General features: G+C 43.4%; 1 protein-coding gene across 1 annotated transcript in view; it reads left to right on the top strand.

Annotated features, from left to right (window-relative positions):
- The window catches only part of LOC125456124 (serine protease 53-like), a 39,515-nt gene extending 20,836 nt beyond the window's left edge, over positions 1-18,679 (top strand). The window contains exons 6-10 of the mRNA XM_048538888.2: positions 6,244-6,316; positions 6,417-6,561; positions 7,910-8,060; positions 13,860-14,132; positions 18,257-18,679. Coding sequence (XP_048394845.2) covers positions 6,244-6,316; positions 6,417-6,561; positions 7,910-8,060; positions 13,860-14,132; positions 18,257-18,439 — 825 coding nt within the window. The 3' untranslated portion in view covers positions 18,440-18,679. The remainder of the gene's footprint in view (positions 1-6,243; positions 6,317-6,416; positions 6,562-7,909; positions 8,061-13,859; positions 14,133-18,256) is intronic.
- Positions 18,680-21,626: the final 2,947 nt, after the last annotated feature.

Here is a 21,626-nt window from a genome sequence, read left to right as displayed (position 1 = left end):
TTGATTTAACTGCCTTAGTTTTATTTCCCCTTTCTGATTCTTGACCAAGTATGGTGCCTCTGGTGGACGGTTTTACTTTAAGAAAAGAGCAGGGTTCTTCCTGGGGTGGAATTGGCTTCTGAACAGGAAAATGGCCCAGAAGAGAAATGTGAAAACTTATGCTCATGTTAAACTACTGATTTACAATAAAACCTTTGTAAATCTCTGCTGCCTAATTCTACATATGGGAACACTTGAGGACTACATCCCTCTTGAGCACCAACAAATTTACAGTCAGCACTCAGCTTATATTTACTGGAACTGGACAAGTTCTGTCTAGCTATCAAAGTGTAGAGCTGGATGAACACAGCAGGCCAAGCAGCATCTTGGAGCATAAAAGCTGACGTTTCAGGCCGAGACCTGCATTATTTATGATGAAGGGTCTAGGCCCGAAACGTCGGCTTTTGTGCTCCTAGGATGCTGCTTGGCCTGCTGTGTTCATCCATCTCCACACTTTGTTATTTCAAATTCTCCAACATCTGAGGTTTCCATTATCTCTAAGTTCTGCCTAGCAGTTGCATTTGATACGATAGTGTTCCATCATGCTGAAGGTGGTATTCCTCCTGCACAATGTCCTCATTTTCCTCCTTGGAAGACTGCTGCCAGTCTCCCAGATATTCAGCAGCTATCACATCCCTTTCTGCCTGCTCCAATTGTGCACAACACAACATATCAAGGTTATACAGCATTCTGTCTGGAGTGTGATAATAATAATACCAATAATAATAATAATAATAATAATAATAATCCCCAGCCTGAACCAAACATAAAAACCTCATCTTCAGCTGGCCTATTATCGGCTCTACAACAGGCCTTGTCAAAGAATGAACTGTAATGTAACACTAGAGAGCCTCAGCCAGGGGCTGGGTAATAGAGTCATCTGCCATGGTTACCTTTGTGATAATATACACTTCCAAAGTCTGATAACTTCATGGTTTGAAAGAATCAACCAAGATAAATTGTCACACACAAAGGGGTCAGTAATAATTCTTCCCGGAATAAATTGTTAAATACATAAGGGATTGAAAGCAGTAAGCCAAGCCTGGGAAAAGAAGGAGGTGAGGCTACATGAACAATGATATTTTGATATCAGTTTGATAACAGGCTGCCTCATGCCAATAGGAGAAACAACAGTCCTGCTGAAGACTTTAAGGATCTAATCTCAGGAAAGCTGTGCCTACAAAAAGACAGTTAAAGATAAATGTAACAAGGAACAGAGAAGTTACTTCTGATATCCTTCCGATATCCAGCAAGCTGCAGACTCAAGGGCTCCAGAAGAGTAATTCATATTTTGGATGTCAGATGCAAAAGATCTTCAATAATGTCACACCATAGTCCTGAAGGATGAAAAACTGTATAAGAATCCAATACGAGAATTCTTCAGCAGCAGAACTTTGAAGAACAAAACTGCACAAAGATCAAACCCTGGACCAAAGAGCCTGTTTCCATGTTGTATGACTCTGTGACTCTATCAGAGAGATAGACTGTTGGTTCAAATGGTCGCCAAATTCGACCATTAATTGGCGAGGCTTAACTTGCTTACTTGAGGCGGCTTATTTTGGTTGTTACGTGCAATAAATTTTAAAATCATTGTTTCAGTACTTGATTGTCTGTGAGATTTTTCAATAAATAGCCAAATTAAACATAGATTGTGATGATTTACCTTATCTCCTGGTAACAATCCCTGAAAGGCATCAGCTTTTAAAATGAACCAGGAACGTAAGAGTGCTGAATGATACATATTTCAAGGCAGATCTAGGCAGCCTGGTAGCGACCTCCAAAATGTGGCATGGATGATTACAGGAGGCATGTACATTTTGGAACGGAACCCTTTTCGGTGGAGGAATTCAGCTACATTATATATGTCCCTCTTGATGAATGGTATGTACAGCCTATAGTACACTGCACCTGGGGAGAGCAAGCGGTGTTGGTGAAGTCTACTGCCTGGTCTGCAGCACTGTGCTCAGCAGGTCTGGCAGCATCTGTGGAAAGAAACCAGAGTTACTGTTTCAGGTTAAATTACTCTTGCTCAGAGAGATCCCACACAGTTTTCACTTGTGGATCCCTGGAAACAGCCAATTGCATAAAAGAAGTGCCACTGTCACCTTGACGGCCACTGGGATAGAAGGGCTACCCACTCCTTCATGTAGTAGATCCTGCTGCAGCAGCTGAACATAGTCTTCCGTCTAGTGGGATACGAGGACCCTGACCTGGGGCATGCTGTTACATGAAACTTGAACCTAAGGGCCAATGAATGCAGCATATCTCATGCTGCAATGAGACAGGAGGATATTGTAATTGCTTCATGAAGTCTGAGACCTTGCCCTTCCACCCAAATGTAAAAGCATAATGGAAAATATGTACAGCTCAAGGTGAGATGGAATCAGTTCTCTGCCTCCATGCAGCCTATGAGACTTTGCTCTCTTGTCCTGCAGAGGAGACATTTAAGGTCACCTGTGATCATTGCTGCTTCACAGTGAGGATCATGGGCAATCTATAATGACTAATGGCATGGTCAAGATTGATTGTGAGCAGAATTTGTATCCCATACAGTTGAACAGTGAATGCAGCTCACAGGTAGGGTGCTGTGTTTACTGAATGTCTTCAACCTGGATTGTAAAAGTGCTTGATTAATGCAATTGCATTTTGAAGGGCCTCATCACTCATGAGTAGAGCCTGTGTGCTCTGATAGGGAAAATAAAAATTGACTCCTCTAACTGCAGATAGTTGGCAGCCATTTTCTATTTCCATTGAGCATTTACAGTTGACATGAGGTTGCAAGTAACACACCTTATGCTTTTCTCAGTGAGTCTCAGGCTCAGCCTTGGGATCAAAGGGACTCCTGAAGCTCCGTGTTCCTTTCTTCCTGACACTTTCTGTCGAACCCAACAGTACTGAGCCTCCACACACTCCAACACAACATTTTCACTTACATCTTCAACCCTCAACATTTCTGCTAATCCCTGGCCCTATCCTTTCGTCAGGACAACCATTGTGCTTCACTCATTCCCTGGTGGTGACGATCAACACACTCCCTCCTTCAGTATCCCATGTCATCCACTACACTATTGCCTTCCCTCCCGTTATTTATTGGCTTTCCCCCCTTCACAACTATTGATTGTGACCAGCCTCCTGCCTCCACTTTCCAGAACTGACTTCCCCAGCGCTAACTCCCATTGAACTCGCCCCAATGAGTCCCTGACCTATTCAGACAAACAGCCACCAACGATGACTAGCTAGACCCTGAGCTGATCGATAGGCTGTTCCATGACCAAATTACTACACTCCACAGACCGGTCAAATTGGAGCTGTAAGATTGACTGTGATTCACTTCCCGCCACCCCAAGAAGCCCACTGATGGTCCATAACTCTAAATTGATTGCAGATAATGCCCTTGACTTAGCATGCTAGGAGCCACAGAAAGTTGTCTCCTGCCTGATTTAACTGATGAATACTCCCCTTAGACATTAGTTGCTACACATACAGTGTATCTGCTGTATACCCAGGTGTCAGTTTTAAGTTTGATATGGTACAGAACGATGCCAAAACCTTTCACTGATGAATGCTGACAACGGTAACAAGCTGTCTGATTTTGTGCCCATGCTAAAAGCTATAGGTACTGTGAACTTTTAAGGTCTGGCTGAGGGGGCAAAGTACAAAAAGCCAAAGCAGAAATGCTGTGAGTGTCAAAGTAGAAACAAAGTCAGTCAGAGATAAAGCAAGCAGCCTTGGGGCCCCTCCCCCCACTGCATCCCAAAACCAACCCAACTCGTCCCCGCCTCCCTAACCTGTTCTTCCTCTCAGCTATCCCCTCCTCCCACCCCAAGCCGCACCTCCATTTCCTACCTACTAACCTCATCCCGCCTCCTTGACCTGTCCGTCCTCCTTGGACTGATCTATCCCCTCCCCACCTCCCCACCTCCCCACCTATACTCTCCTCTCCACCTATCTTCTCCTCTATCCATCTTCAATCCGCCTCCCCCTCTCTCCCTATTTATTTCAGATCCCTCTCCCCATCTCCCTTTTCTGACGAAGGGTTTAGGCCCAAAATGTCAGCTTTTGTGCTCCTGAGATGCCGCTTGGCCTGCTGTGTTCATCCAGCTCCACACTTTGTTATCTTAGCCTTGATAATGCAGCCAGGCCTAATCCATGACCTGGGCGCCTGTCCCAGCGTGCAAAGCATTCTTGCAGCAGCTTTTCAATGAAAGGATGCCAGAGCACTTCAAAGTGCAGCATGGGGGTGCCAGTGAATCAGAGATGTACCATGTACATGTGTTGACGATGGGACACGTCAAATGCCAAAGCCCATGGAGCATATGGTTGCAGCCCATGGAGCATGCCCTCAGATATTGCTGACTGATGTCCAGGATGGAGGGTCAGGGACCACGTGGTGAACTAGAGTTACCACTAACCATTCTGATTGTCATCTCGGAATTGTCACTGCCTAGTTTCTATCTGGTGGGTGGGCGGATGCAAATTTGCATATAACTGAGGCAAGATTAGCTAATAATCAGGTGTTATTGCATGCTTATGAATGCAATCAGGGTTTTTTGCCAATCTCTATCACGAATCTTGACTCACCAGTCAACATTCAGAAAGAAAATTGGATTCTTTATTCTCAACACAGGGTAATTCCTCATTGCCCATCACATACGATCTCACCCAAATTTGCCCGGCAAGATTTCATCCAGTATCTCCAAACATGCTCCATCTGCATTTTTGTAGATAACTGAAGAGAAGCTACTAGCTATATTTTCTCTCTCTAGAGTTGACAATTGATTTCTACAGAAACAGCGACAGTCAAAATTTATCAAAGAGCTGAGAGCTTTTAATAACTGCATATTTGCTACAATTGACTGCAATCAAGGAACAAGCAATAAATATCAGGCTCAAGTTAATACTTTTACACCTCACAGTCAAAAAAAGGACACCAAACACATGATATTATTTTACCTTCCTTTCTATTGGACAGTTTACCCCTTTAACTATATACTGTGTGTGTGTGTGTGTGTGTGTGTGTGTGTGTGTGTGTGTGTGTGTGTGTGTGTGTGTGTGTGTGTGTGTGTGTGTGTGTGTGTGCGCACGCGCACGTGCGCGCAAGTGACTGCATGAAAGCCATATGCTGACATCATTTCTAAAAAATGATTTGGTTTGTGTTTAATGATTAGTAAATTTGCTCATTTTTGAACTCAAGCAAAACTTGTTGATTGATATACAGCAAAAAGTATTTAGCTACATTTTTTTATTGCAGTGTGGTATATAGCTTCTTGCAAAACCCAAACCTTCATTGTGACAAACTGAGAAGGTTGACCACAGGAGAGCCAGTTCACCCCTTCTCACCTAATTGTTGTTGGGCCAAAAACCCATCAACGTTTTACCTCTGTCCTGTGGAGTAAAAGGTTAGTCGTACATTTGCTCCAGTATTAGCTTGTCAACACATGGGTAAGAGACTATGTCACGATGACTTCAAAACCAAATGGATCTGGGACCTGAGTGTGTCAGGATCCTCAAAGATGGCCTCTCCTATGCTTTTGTAAGCAAAGTTGTAATTAAGAAAACCTGATAATCTCACTTGCCTACATCGAGGCCTGATCTCATTACTCAACCTGTGTACCTCAAGGCCGAACAGGTCCTTAAATGGCCTCAAGGCCTCATCCACACTTAAGCCCCTTAAGTCAGCACCAAAATAAAAAATGTGGCATCTTTGCCTCTGCAGCTTTGTCTGCCATTTGTTAACCTGCATTAAATGTATACTTCATTTGAAAACAAATGTTTTAAAAACAAAAACATTGACATTCAGTGGAATTATCTGGTCTAAGTTGAGAATTAGTGAATTTTCCATTGAACCATCCTGAGGAAGGGTCCCTGGATCCAAATTGTCACCTTTGATTTCTCTCCACAGGTGCTGACAGACCTGCCGAGCTTTTCTAGCAATTTCTGTTTTCATTTCTGATATCCAGCATCACAGTTCTTTCCATTTTAATTGTAATTTAATTATGTCTGTGACTGAGCATTTCTACAAATAACTAGATTCTTCTCATAACATGTGTGCAATTTGGAACTTTGTGGTTTCAGCAATAAGTTTCAACAAGGATATTAAGAAAAAGGTCTCATCATGTTGTGAATATAACTTCTATACTTCAATCTAACTTGCTAATACCACATCCTCCCAAACTACTATAAAGCATAGCTGATTGCTCACAGTTTCTTAAAATGAGCAAAATGTTTCAAGTAGTCTTTATTGCATCAATAATCAATGCCTTAGCAAATCATGGTTGTAAGAATACTTGACAATAGATTCCTTCGTACTTAAGTGCAAATAATAGTTTTAACTTCATTAATATTTGTAATGACAATGGGTTTTTTTTTAATTGTAGGTGTCTGTGTAAAAATTATTGGGGGGCATGATGTTAAACCTGGTTCTCGTTCTTTCATGGCATCCATCCAATGTGCAGATGAACATGTTTGTGGAGGAACCTTAATCCATGCCCAATGGGTCTTGACTTCAGCAAACTGTGCATTGTAAGTATTGAAATTTTTGGTGATGATCAATACCTTATTCTTCTGAAATCATCGAGTCAGAAACCATAGTCATAAAATGAGTATCTGGCTGAATTACTTCACCCAAACCAATTCCCTTTGTGAACTACGATCTCTAATATCTGCTTTGTCTCTGAATCCTTTGAGAAGTCCTTTACAAAGTGATGCATTGTTAAAGTTAAATTAAGAAAATCCAAAATTTTGTGTATTCTACACAGCTTTTATTAGATTTGTTTTTAAAATAATTTTCAGCATTATACTTTAAAATTTGGCACCTTTACATCTTCGGGATCTGATTTTGGATCTAGAATTATAAATCTCTTGTCTAACAGCGCCTGGAGAATTATGCCAGATATAATCTGAGGTTCCTCCACCCAAATCCATTTATTGTTGTATACATTAGAAAATCAAATACATTTCAGGGTAAGTTAGCGCAGTTAAACATAATCATAAAGATAATAACATATGCCACAAGAATATTAGGAATTGTAGTGTCTTTTTATTAAGCGGGTTTTGTGCAAGGCAGTGCGTTATACTCTCAATGTACGCAACAAAACTAGCAATGACTGTGAAGGATGTATGATCCTACTGTATGTCCCAAGCATTTGAAAATTTTATTTCCAATGATGTGTTTGGTTTGTACTTTCAAGCACACTGATTTTCCCCGTTATTATGAAGAGGTATTAGTAAACTTACTGAATTGCATCATGAAACCTGACCCAGGCCTGGAGTGGGGTTTGATGGCTTAGAGGCAGGGTGCAACTTACTGAGTCACAGAAATTCCATAGATGATCTACGCAAGATTATGATAGGTTTAAGTAAATTAGTCAAGGAAAAGCTGTTTACATTAGCTGATTGTTTAAGCATTAGGACACACTGATATAAGATTTAGGGTAAGAGAAGATGTATGGAAGGATTTCTTTTAAGCAGCTATCAATATAGGTTTAGTAGTCACAGCCCACAAAGCTGGCCAAACTCGGGACAATCAATGATTTCAAAAGGAAATCCCATAGTCACTTGTGACAAATAAAATGACAGAATGGAGGAATGGCAATTACTGGATTGCTTTGGAGACATTGAATGGGTTAACTTAATAGGTTAAGTTCAGCGTCTGTGAAGGAAAACACAGAGTTGATGTTTCGGGTCCAGTAACCCTTCCTCAGAACAGTTTTCATATTTTTCCAATGACAACTTAAAATCAAATTTCTCATTGCAGACATTTTCTAAGATTTTCATAGCAAGGTCTAGGAAAATGCATGTTCAAAATGCAAGTCATGATATTTTAATCTCAAAATTTCAGTACAGTACAGTAATTTAACTTGTTATAAAGTTGTTTTTTTCAAAAGAGAAAAACCTCGGCTGTTCTTGGGACCCACTCCTTGAAAGACAAAAAGAAAGCACAAACACTTAAAGTGATCTTTGCAGAACAACATCCTGCGTACAACAAAAACACAGAACAGAACAACTTGGCGCTACTCAAGGTATTATACATACAAAATGTGTGAATGTTTATCCTTCCATATTAAGCAGATGTTCACCTGCACATCTGCCAATGTGGTATACTGTATCCACTGTACCCGGTGTGGCTTCCTCTACATTGGGGAAACCAAGCAGAGGCTTGGGGACCGCTTTGCAGAACACCTCCGCTCGGTTCGCAACAAACAACTGCACCTCCCAGTCACAAACCATTTTAACTCCCCCTCCCATTCTTCAGACGACATTTCCATCATGGGCCTCCTGCAGTGCCACAATGATGCCACCCGAAGGTTGCAGGAACAGCAACTCATATTCCGCTTGGGAACGCTGCAGCCCACTGGTATCAACGTGGACTTCACCAGCTTCAAAATCTCCCCTCCCCCCACTGCATCACACAACCAGCCCAGCTCATCCCTTCCCCCCACTGCATCCTAAAATCAGCCCAGCCTGTCTCCACTTCCCTAACCTGTTCTTCCTCTCACCCATCCCTTCCTCCCACCTCAAGCCACACCTCCATTTCCTACCTACCACCTCATCCCACCTCCTTGACCGTCCGTCTTCCCTGGACTGACCTATCTCCTCCCTACCTCCTGACCTATACTATCCTCTCCACCTATCTGTTTCTCTCTCCATCACACTTTGTTATCTTGGATTCTCCAGCATCTGCAGTTCCAATTTTCACTGAAAGTTTATCCTGTTTGTATTGTATAGATTAAGTGAAAAATCCATGGTCTAATCATTAAACTTTTAAATAGTCGAAAAATACACATTGTATTTGAGATAATGGAAACTGCAGATGCTGGAGAATCCGAGATAATAAAGTGTGAAGCTGGATGAACACAGCAGGCCAAGCAGCATCTCAGGAGCACAAAAGCTGACGTTTCGGGCCTAGACCCTTCATCAGAGAGGGGTATGGGGAGAGGGTTCTGGAATAAATAGGGAGAGAGGGGGAGGTGGACCAAAGATGAAGAGAAAAGAAGATAGGTAGAGAGGAGAGTATAGGTGGGGAGGTAGGGAGGGGATATGTCAGTCCAGGGAAGACGGACAGGCCAAGGAGGTGGGATGAGGTTAGTAGGTAGGAAATGGAGGTGCGGCTTGAGGTGGGAGGAAGGGATGGGTGAGAGGAAGAACAGGTTAGGGGGGCAAGACAGGCTGGGCTGGTTTGGGATGCAGTGGGGGGAGGGGATGAGCTGGGCTGGTTGTGTGATGCAGTGGGGGGAGGGGAAGAACTGGGCTGGTTTTGGGATGCTGTGTGGGAAGGGGAGATTTTGAAGCTGGTGAAGTCCACATTTTAATACCATTGGGCTGCAGGGTTCCCAAGCAGAATATGAGTTGCTGTTCCTGCAACCTTCGGGTGGCATCATTGTGGCATTGCAGGAGGCCCATGATGGACATGTCATCTAAAGAATGGGAGGGGGAGTTAAAATGGTTCGCGACTGGGAGGTGCAGTTATTTATTGTGAACCGAGTGGAGGTGTTCTGCAAAGCGGTCCCCAAGCCTCCGCTTGGTTTCCCCAATGCAGAGGAAGCCACACCGCGTACAGTGGATACAGTATACCACATTGGCAGATGTGCAGGTGAACCTCTGCTTAATATGGAAAGTCATCTTGGGGCCTTGGATAGGGGTGAGGCAGGAGGTGTGGGGGCAAGTGTAGCATTTCCTGCGGTTGCAGGGGAAGGTGCCAGGTGTGGTGTGGTTGGAGGGGAGTGTGGAGCGAACAAGGGAGTCACGGCAAGGGTGATCTCTCCGGAAGGCAGACAAGGGTGGGGATGCGAAAATGTCTTTGGTGGTGGGGTTGGATTGTAGACAGCGGAAGTGTCGGAGGATGATGCAGTGTATCCGGAGGTTGGTGGGGGCGTGTGTGAGAACGACGGGGATTCTCTTGGGGCGGTTGTGGCGGGGGCGGGGTGTGAGGGATGTGTTGCGGAAATGCAGGAGACTTGGTCAAGGGCGTTCTCAACCACTGCGGGGGTAAAGTTGTGGTCCTTGAAGAACGTGGACATCTGGGATGTGCGGGAGTGGAATGCCTCATCCTGGGAGCAGATGCGGCAGAGGTGGAGGAATTGGGAATAGGGGATGGAATTTTTGCAGGAGGGTGGGTGGGAGGAGGTGTATTCTAGGTAGCTGTGGGAGTCGGTGGGCTTGAAATGGACATCAGTTTCTAGCTGGTTACCTGAGATGGAGACTGAGAGGTCCAGGAAGGTGAGGGATGTGTTGGAGATGGCCCAGGTGAACTTGAGGTTGTGGTGGAAGGTGTTGGTGAAGTGGATGAACTGTTCGAGCACCTCTGGGGAGCAAGAGGCAGCACCGGTACAGTCATCAATGTAACGGAGGAAGAGGTGGAGTTTGGGGCCTGTGTAGGTGCGGAAGAGGGACTGTTCCACGTAACGTACAAAGAGGCAGGCATAGCTTGGGCCCATGCGGGTACCCATGGCCACCCCCTTTGTCTGTAGGAAGTGGGAGGAATCGAAAGAGAAGTTGTTGAGGGTGAGGACGAGTCCGGCTAGGCGGATGAGGGTGTCCATGGAGGGGGACTGGTCGGGCCTGCGGGACAGGAAGAAGTGGAGGGCCTTGAGGCCATCTGCATGCGGAATGCAGGTGTGTAGGGACTGGACGTCCATGGTGAAAATGAGGTGTTGGGGGCCAGGGAATTGGAAGCTCCGGAGGAGGTCGAGGGCGTAGGTGGTGTCACGGATGTAGGAAGGGAGTTCCTGGACCAAAGGGGAGAAAATGGAGCCCAGATAGGTGGAGATGAGTTCGGTGGGGCAGGAGCAGGCGGGGACAATGGGTCGACCAGGACAGGCGGGTTCGTGGATTTTGGGAAGGAGATAAAACTGGCCATGTGGGGTTGGGGAATAATAAGGTTGGAGGCAGTGGGTAGGAGGTCCCCTGAGGTGATGAGGTCATGGATGGTATTGGAGATGATGGTTTGGTGCTTGGGGGTGGGGTCATGATCAAGGGGGTGGTAGGAGGAGGTGTTGGAGAGTTGGCGTTTAGCCTCGGTGATGTAGAGGTCAGTGCGCCATACTACCACTGCGCCACCCTTGTCTGCGGGTTTGATGGTGAGGTTGGGGTTGGAGCGGAGGGCTGCCCGTTCTGCGGGGGAGAGGTTGGAGTGGGTGAGAGGGGTGGAGAGGTTGAGGCAGTTAATGTCTCGACAGCAGTGGGAGATGAAGAGGTCGAGGGAGGGTAGGAGGCCTGGGGGTGATATCCAGGAGGTGGACTTGTGTTGGAAGCGGGTGAAGGGGTCAGTGGAGGAAGGGTTAGGTTCCCGGTTAAAGAAGTAGGCGTGGAGGCGAATGTGGCGGAAAAACTGCTCGATGTCCAAACATGACTGGTATTCGTTGATGTGTGGTTGTAGGGGGACAAAGTTGAGCCCCTTGCTTAGGACTGACCATTCGTCCTCAGTCAGTGGGAGGTCTGGGGGGATGGTGAAGATGCGGCAGTGCTCAGTGTTGCTGTCTTCACTGGGGTTGCTGGCTTTGGAGGTTGTGGGCAGAGTATTTGAGTTCTTATACAAACTTTTGAGATAAATTTGGCAGTAATCATAGGAAAATTATAGAAGTTTGCTTTATTTAACAGAATAATAATGATAATAATAATAATACATCACAATAAGATGCAACTTGTCCTTATCGTGCCTGTCAATTAACTCACATACTCCAGCTTTCCCCTGCAATTTTTTTTCTCTTCAAACCATAACCTGGTGTTATGTGATTTCTAACCTTGACAATTCCAGTCCAACACCAGCCCCTCCATGTCATAACATTGGAACAATTCTCTTTTAGTGTTTCTATTAAATCAACTGTCATCACTCTTCTGAACAGTTACCAATCTTCATAATCTATAACCTCTAAACATTCTTCCATTGGAAACAGTTTCTCTTTATTTACTCCCACAAAGTTGTTCATTATTTTGAACATCTCTGTGAAATCTCTTCATCTTCTCAGATACAATGAGACTGGTCATAATTTGACGGTAGATTAGCATGTAGTACAGTAAGGGGAGGTAATGACCTAGTGGTTTCAGGGGAGGCAATGGCCTAGTTGCATTATTGCTGGACTGTTAATCCAGAGACCCAGACAACATTCAGGGGACCCGCGTTCAAATATCATCATGGCAGATGGTGGAATCTGAATTCAATAAATATCTGAACACATATCCATTGTCGATTGTTGGAAAAAGCCATTTGGTTCACTAATGTCCTTTAGGGAAGGAAACTGCCTGCATATGACTCCAGACCTACAGCAATGTGGTTGACTCTTGACTGCCCTCTGGGCAATTTGGGATGGGCATAAAATGCTGCCTCATCCCATGAATGAATATAAAAAAGTAAGAGTTGCTGGACCAGGCCAATGCTCTGAAAACATCAGTTCAAATGTCACCATATCATATGGCAGAATTTAAGCACAAGTAATTAATATAAAATCCCAAAGTGTGGAAAGAGGCCATACAGCCCATTGAGCCTGAACTGACCCCCTAAAGAGCATTCCACCCTATTCATGTGACCCTGCATTTCCCATGGCTAGCTCACCTAGCCTGCATATCCCTGGACAGTACGGGCAATTTAGATGAGCTAATCCACTTAACCTGCACACCTCTGGACTGTGGGAGGAAACTGGGGCATCTGGAGAAAACCCACGAGGACATGGGGAGAGCAGTCAAATTCCATGTAGTCATCAAAGAGTAGAGCTGAACCTGGGTCCCCGTTGCTGTGAGTGCTAACCACTGAACTACTATGCCACCTGGTGAGGTATGTGAGATAAAATTCTAATTTGGTCAATAATTAAGACGCAAGCACAAACTTGTTATAAGACCACATCTGGTCCATTCTTGCCCTTTAGGAGAGGAAATTTGATGTGTTTTGGCCTACATATGACCCCAGACGCAAAGCAACATGATTTTTTACTTAACTACCACAAGAGAGCAGTTGTGGCTCAGAAATAAATGCTGGTCTTGCCCATGAAGCCTGCTTCCAAGAATAAATGAAAAGCTGTATTTCTCCAGCATATCATCTCAATATGGTTCTGCAGCTTCCTAAAATGTGGTGTCCCCCGGAATTAAACACAGTACTCCAGCTAAGATCTAAGCAGTATTTTGTCAAGGTTGAGCATAACCCCTTCACTTTTGTATTCTATTCTTCTGTTGACAAAGCTAAGAAGTTCAGATTTAATTTTCACAAATTTTTCATGTCATCTTGCCACACCTTCAAAGATGTCTGCTCACATACTTCCACATCTCTCTTTTCCTACAAACATTTTGCAAACTTTAATCACAACGTAATGAACACATTTGGGAAAAACTAAATTCACTTCAAAACCTATATATAAATGCAGTAAAAAAAAAGCACACAGGATTCCAGCATAGGAGATTCTATTTCTGCAAGGTTCCCTTTTACACAATATTCTTGTCGAAAAGTCTATCCCTTTGGGGAGGTGATGGCCTTGTAGCTAGTCTATTAAACCAGGGACCCAGGCACTCTGGAGTCCTCCATTCAAATCCCACCATGGCAGACAGTGGAATTTGAATTCAATTTTAAGTAAAATCTGGAATTAAGAGGCTAATGGTTACTACACAATCTTTGTCAATTTTCAGAAAAATCCATCTATTTCACAAAAGCCCTTTAGAGAATGAAAATACCATCCTTACTTGACCTGGCCTACATGTGACTCCAGACCCAAAGCAAAATGGTCAACTTTTAACTGCGCTCTGGAAATAAGGGGTAGGCAATAAACGCTGGCTGAGCCAGTGACACCCGCATCTTGTGAATGAATATACAAAAACCTTCCTTCTCTCTATTTTAGCTGGATAAAGCTGCAAAACTGAATAAGTTTGTAAGGACCCTCCCACTGCCAAGATCAACAAAAGATATTAAAAATGGAACAAAATGCGACATTCTAGGATGGGGACAAACAGATGTTGATGATGATGATTCATCTGACACTTTGAAAGAAATTCGTGTAACTGTCATAAAGCGGCAACTCTGCAACAGTAAACTCTACTACAACCATAATCCAGTCATAACAGATGATATGTTATGTGCTGGTGATGAAAAGGGGAGGGCTAAATCGTGCAGGGTAAGTTACAAATAATGTTATAAACTTCATTGTTAAGTATGTATTAAGTGTATAATTGAATGAATTAGGTGAATAATTGAATGAATAATTGTAAGGATTGGTCCTTACACCTAAGGGGAAGTAGACAACAGCCCGTCTACAAAACCAGGTAAGGCAGAGGCCAATGGGATTGACACAGAACTGCTGAATAAAATCAGATCACAGTGGCTAGCAAAGCTCTTTACCATTCCAAACATCTGGCATTCATCAAAGAGATTGGCCATGATTAGCAAACCAGGGAAGCTTCTGTATGGTCCTCACAGCTAAGGGCCATCACCTTACCCTCAATAATATAGAAGACCCTGCAGTCCCTCCTGCTGCACAGACTGAGTTCCATCCTGGAATCAAAGAAGGCCCCAATGATCACACAAGCTACAACTGAAAAAGAGTCGTTTCTCGAAAATAATGGCTTTAATAGAACTAGATACAAACATAACTTGTGATGGTCTAAAATGTTGGTTCATTGATACAGAATAATGCAATGAATACAGCACCAAATGAGGCCACTTAGCCCATTCGCATGCATTATGACCCTCAGCAAGAGTAAATTATCTCGTCCCTATCCCTGGGTTTTGGTCATACCTCCGCTCAACATTTCTTTTAAAGATTTTACTTCAACGCCTCTTTGGAAACCATTTCATGTTTTCTCATCTGTGTTTGGCCTGCTAGCATGAGACTTCATGAGATCCAGAGTCAATGTTGAGGTCTCTCAAGGCCAATTGTTCCCTCTGCTGGGACATGACTCGGGATGGTGATGGTGTTGTCTGGGTTTTTGCTTGTAAAGTATGATTCCATGAATAGGTCAGCCTGTTAGCTGACTAATCTGAGAGCTAACCCAGTTTTAGCACCAGCCCATAGATATCTTTGATGGTCTACAGATCTATGTTTGCTGTTACTTCTGAAACCTAGGGCAATGCCAGGTTGTTCAGCCTTGTTCACTCCTCTTTTGGGACGTTTTAGCAATTCTTTCAACTGAATGGCTTTCCCGGTCACTCCACAGGCCAGTTAAGAATCAACCGCATTGGATAGAGTCATATGCAGGCCACATCAGGTAGAGGAAATGAATGAACCAGATGTGTTTTTACAACTGTGTACAATGGTCATCATTAGACGCTTTAATTTCTAGATTTTTAAAAATGGGTCCTCAGAACAGTACTTGGATTGCTGGATTGCTAGTCCAGTGACAATAGCACCCCGCATCATTGTCATTCCCTGAATGGAAAGATCAGTGACTGGAGAGCTTAGTTTGAAAGAGATTGGTAGAAGGATTAGGAGGGAGATTAGGAAAGATTTTATTTACACTCAGAGTGTTGTACAACTCTGGAAAGCACTGCCTGAGATTGTACAAAAGACAGAAACCCTGAAAGCATTGTCAAGATATCTGCGCATGGAGCTAAATTACCGTAACCTGCAAGGCTATGGACCAGGTGCTGAGAAGTATGATGGGACTGTATGGATTATTTTCAGCTGGTGCAGATATGAAGGGTCATGTGGGCTGTAAACATTCTATGATTCTGTGATTCATTGTTCTTTACATTAAATTTCAACCGCCAGTCATCTGCCTATTCCACCAAACTGCCTTTGAACTCATGGAATTTATTATGACCATCCTCTCAGTGCACATTACTTCCTGATTTTCTGTTTTGCAAGTTTTGAAATTGTGCCCTGTGCACCCAGGTCTGTATCATTAATTGATATCAAGAAAAGCAGTGACCCAAATACCAGTCTCTGAGAAAACTCACCTTCCGCCCAATCTGAGGAACACTTGTTCTGGCACTTCCCTTTTATTCCACAGCCTTCAGCAGCATTGCAAGTCTGTTGTGTTAATTCATTAAATGCCTTTGGAAGTCACGTACGCCGTCTTAAAGTTCAGCTAACCTTGATTTTTTTCTAAACTTTCCTTCTGAGTTGTTGATCTGATTCACTCTGATACATGGGACTGGATTTCTCCTGGCAGAAACGTAGGCTGGAGCCCACTCTTCTTACACCATTGCCGCAGCCCTAATGTGATCCATGGGGGCTACATTTTACTGGGACCTCCACCCGTGAGAGGGAAACAGCCCCTGTCCCTCAGTCTCAGCAGCACCAGAATGGATACTGCTGGAAGAAGGTTGAAAATGGTCCTGGCTGCCTCGGAAAGGCACGCACCAGGATGCCAATCTGAGAAATGAGGAGAGGACAGTGGTGTCTCTTGGGCAGATTGTGTAGGTGATGGTGAGGGACGTATACCTTTGTCAAAAATAGTCACAAGGGCCTGCAGGAATGAGATGCATTTTCTTCTTACCTTTTGACATGCATCCCTTTAAAAAGGTTTGCCAGCATAATGGTGCGGACAACGTGTTATTCAGATCAGCAAGCTTACTAACAATTCTATCTATTTACTTAATGCAATATGGTGGGCAGCTAATTGTGATGTCCATCTACTTTGTGTGGTATGACAGCAGGTTTGTGCTTGGGAGAAAAGGTAGTGAGTTGTCTCTTCCAGTAAGATAGCAGTGGAGTCGGGCTTCTGAGTCCAGGGCCCGCCCAATCCATCCACTTTTCTTTTTGTTTCTTTTCTTTTTTTCTCTCTCTTTTCCTTTTTTTTCTCTTTCTTTTCTTTCTTATTTTAACTTTTGTTGAAGAGCTTGGGAAATCCCAGAAACAACATCGGCCACGGCATGTAGGCTGCGTGCGGATTCAGGGCAGTGGCGTCAGACTGATTTTGGGTGCATCAACAAACCGGTCCTTGCGCCAACTCATAACTTCCATGGCTGTGGAGAGTCTGGGCTCCGAGTGGCGTTTGTGCCCAGTGCAGATTCATGCAAGCGATGGTGGAAGCAAGTTTGGGCCCAGTATGAGACTTGATGACATCAGCAGTGGCTACATTGGCGAGGTGGGCCCGAAGCAGACTCAGGGGGACTGCGGCAGAGTTGAGTTTGGGCCATGCGGTACCCAGTGGCATTGGTGGCATCAGCATTGACGAAGATGTTGGTGGAGGCAAGATGGTGCAGAAGTGTAGAGTCTTTTGCTCCAGCAGCAGCGGCATGGCAAAGGGGACTCGTGCCTGGCCACTAGGCCCATGGCCCATGATGGGACACTTAACAAGGAAGACTATAACGTTGAACACCTCTTTATTTCTTTATTTTTCTTTCTTTACATTCTTTATTTTGGTTTATTTTCCTGTATTTTAAGATGGCGCTGGAGAGTGGCAACACTAATGGGTGGCACAGTGGTTAGCATGGCATGGGTTCAATTCCACCCCCGGGCAACTGTCTGTGTGGAGTTTGCACATTCTTCCAGTGTCTGCGTGGGTTTTCTCCCACAGTCCAAGGATGTGCAGGTTAGGTGGATTGGCCATGTTAAATTGCCTGTAGCGTTCAGGGATGTGTAGATTTGGTTGGTTAATAGGGGGATGGGTCGGTGTGGGATACTCTGAGGGTCTGTTTGGACTTGTTGGGCCAAAGGGCTTGAACTACACTGTAGGGATTCTATATACAAAACTTTTCACTGTATTTGTAACAAAATGCATGTGGCAATTAATAATTCAAATCAACCCAACATGATTTACATAGCCCTTTAGAAACACACCTACACGCATTGCAATATCTTTCTGGATTGGAACTATTCATCTGGATCTTTAAATAGTTTGTACAGAAGTTTATGAAATAATGATGCTGGTGCTCTAATTGATAATGCTGAGAGGAAAGAATCACGGCTATAATGTGGATCCACCATCAGCCACAACAATAAGTTCAACATCAACAACATTAGAATTGCAATGTTTGGTTGGAAGCTCACAACACTAAAGCTTTGTTCTTTAGGATAATAATACTTTAAGACAGGGGAACGAAAGTTGCATGAAATATATGCAGTGTCACCCCATTAATAACCTTAATCTGTCAGTTTGAAAAGTATCCTCTTGTTCATCAGAACAGGCTCACAGGTCCAACCTGTAAATAGCTCACGTATAAACGCCCTGTTTGAATAATCTTGACATAGGCCGGAAAGAATGTTGCTATATTGAGGGACTTTTAATCATGTTGCCTTTTGCACCATTGTTTAATACAATATAAAGTTCTAATATATTGTGCATTATGTGACAGGGTGATGCAGGCGGACCATTGATATGTAAAACTCTGATAAAACAGTTTGCCGGTATTGCTGCCTTTGAAAAGGATTGCAACGCTGTGAATATGCCTGGAATTTATATGCGTTTATCCAAGAATTACGTCAAGTGGATAAAGGAAACCATAAAAAGGCAAATGGACAACACCACATTAGAGTAAATTGAAAAGAAATGATTGGTTAAAAAAAGTAAGCGTGTGTGCTTTGGGTAGTGATTTTGAAAATAGAACATAAACAATTGGGCAGTTACACATGTCAAAATGCCTCTTCACTTGTTCACTAGTCTCATAATTTGGTTGAGCAGCCATGATATTTTGAGATCTATGGAGCAAAACATTAGAATGCTGCAATGCGAAAGAAAGCTAATTAGTGTCAAATTTAGCTGAGTAGCATTCCAACGGATTGGGATAATGCTGTTTGTCAAATAAAGTGTAGCAAGCATTTCTCCTCTATGATAGAAAGTGAAATGTGTGTGTTATTTTTCTTACAATTACATAAATTACCAGCTCTGATTTTATTTTCAATCTAACAATGTATTCTGCTCTACACATTACATATAAGTCACCATAGTCCTTGAGGACCACAGGGTTATCTCTCGCTGAGAGAGCATGACTGGTGGCGAGTTTAACCTGACAGTCACCACACCTTCGATGAAGATCAAAGTTGAGAAGATAAGATCTTTCTGGAAACCTCAGCCAGTGTAGGAATTGAACTCATGCTGTTGGTGACGCATTGTATGACTAACCAGCTGGCCAGCCAACTGAACTAACTACCCTCCAAATTATGCCATTGGGCATTAAATACATTTGAAATGAAGAACAGGATGTATCTTGATATAAGATAATAAAATGTGAGGCTGGATGAACACAGCAGGCCCAGCAGCATCTCAGGAGCACAAAAGCTGACGTTTCGGGCCTAGACCCTTCATCAGAGGGTCTAGGCCCGAAACGTCAGCTTTTGTGCTCCTGAGATGCTGCTGGGCCTGCTGTGTTCATCCAGCCTCACATTTTATTACCTTGGATTCTCCAGCATCTGCAGTTCCCATTATCACCGTATCTTGATATATCTCATTCTTTTTGATACCTTCATCATAACCAGCATTGTCCTCTTCCTTTTTTGTTTATTTCATGAGATGGAATCTTTAGGCAATGACAGCTGAGTGGAATGCAATTACATAGAACATAAAACATAGAACATAGAACTTAATCTTATATTTCCCATATTCTCCTACCCCCTGCTTGTGGCTTCACTCAGAGCTAAGATTGAGATAACAGAATGATGAAAATCCATATCTACCAACTGCGTTTGAATTATTATTGCACTCTATTATTGTCTTTTGACTCTGTAGTTGAAGTAATAAATGCAACAAACATAAATACCTTTATGAATTATGGACCACAGTTTTTAAGCTTTTGATGCCAAGTTTGGTATATTTTTATATTCCACCTATTTTAGTATACTATCTATTGTGGGTCTGCCCATTGGAGCCATCTGAGATGGCTTGGATAGATTTATTGTCATCAATCCTGCTTATGAGTATCAGTCCAATTATTGATATCAAATGAGGAAGAATGGTTGCATGAAATCTTTGGCAGAAATGAGGTTAAATCCTTATAACTAGGTTATTACATCAATCTTAAAATAGAGTTCATAAACCTTATTTTTTCCTGCTGTTGCTCCCATGCGGAAGTTTGAAAATCATTAGGAACCTAAGTCAGAACTTTGAGGGGTGGAGGGGAGGGAGGTGTGTTGTAGGTGTGGGACTTAGGGCCAGGTGTTCAGTGTGTGAGCAGCTGTTGATGTCAAAATAAGCCAAATGGAATGCCAGGTCAGTACAAATTTGTGTTAATTTGTGAAGTGCCAAAGTAAAATAAAGCACCAGTATACACCAGCCTTCTGCAGGGTACTGTGCTGGACATCAAACCTTGTGAAACCTGGAATCCCAACAAAAGTTAAAGATTTCATCTAAGTGCGCAGAATTTGCTAATTTATCTGACTTTTTTATAGCTAGGTTAATGGATAGCATGGACCAGATTTCTGTACTTGATAAGAATTTATTACAAGTAAGTGGATTCTAGTTGCAGTGAAACAATTACTGTTGACATATAACTCTGACAGCTAAAATCATCTCTGCTTTAAAACTCCCTTTACACAAACAGACAAAGAAAAATTGGTGTTGGGGTGGAGGGAAAAACTGAGAAGGCAGCTCAATGCCTCTTTTGCCCCTGTCCATAGAGTTCACTGGGATAAATCTCCTGGCCCCGATGGGCTACATCCTAGAGTTCTGAGGGAAATGGCTGAGGAAATAGCAAAGGCTTTGGTTGTGATCTTTCAAAAGTCGCTGAGTCAGGGAAAGTCCCAGATGTTTGGCAAATTGTTGTTGTAACCCCCTTGTTGAAGAAAGGATCAAGGCAAAAGATGGAAAATTATAGGCCGATTAGCCTAACCTTGGTAATTGGTAAAATTCTTGAATCCATTGTCAAGGATGAGATTTCTAAATTCCTGGAAGTGCACGGGTCAGATTAAAACAAGTCAGCATGGATCTAGTCAGGGGAGGTCGAGCCTGACAAACCTGTTAGAATTCTTTGAAGAGGTAACAGGTATGTTAGACCAGGGGATCCCAGTAGATGTTATCTCTGTAGACTTCCAAAAGGCCTTTGATACAGTGCATCATGAGAGGCTGCTGAGCAAAGTGAGGGCGCATGGTATTCGAGGTGAGCTACTGGCTTGGACTGAGGATTGGCTGTCTGACAGAAGGCAGAGAGTTGGGATAAAAGGCTCTTTTTCAGAATGGCAACCGGTGACGTTCGGTGTCCTGCAGGGTTCAGTGTTGAGGCCGCAGCTGTTCACCTTATATATTAATAATCTGGATGAAGGGACTGGAGGTATTCTGGTGAAGTTTGCCGATGATACGAAGATAGGTGGACATGCAGGTAGTACTGAGGGGGTGGGGAAGTTGCAGAAAGATTTAGACAGTTTCGGAGAGTGGTCCAGGAAATGGCTGATGAAATTCATTGTGCGTAAATGTGAGGTTTTGCACTGTGGAAAAAAGAATACAGGCATGGACTATTTTCTAAATGGTGAGAAAATTCATAAAGCAGAAGTACAAAGGGATCTGGGAGTGTTGGTCCAGGATTCTCTAAAGGTTAACTTGCAGGTAGAGTCCGTGATTAAGAAAGCGAATGTAATGTTGTTGTTTATCTCAAGAGGGTTGGAATATAAAAGCAGCGATGTGTTTCTGAGACTTTATAAAGCTCTAGTTAGGCCCCATTTAGAATACTGTGTCCAATGTTGGGCCCCACACCTCAGGAAGGACATACTGGTGCTGGAGCATGTCCAGCAGAGATT

This window comes from Stegostoma tigrinum, chromosome 1, assembly GCF_030684315.1.
Source record: "Stegostoma tigrinum isolate sSteTig4 chromosome 1, sSteTig4.hap1, whole genome shotgun sequence".
In the NCBI taxonomy this organism is placed as follows: domain Eukaryota; kingdom Metazoa; phylum Chordata; class Chondrichthyes; order Orectolobiformes; family Stegostomatidae; genus Stegostoma; species Stegostoma tigrinum.
Note: the sequence above shows the minus strand (reverse complement) of the source record. Positions and strands in the feature narration are given on the sequence as shown.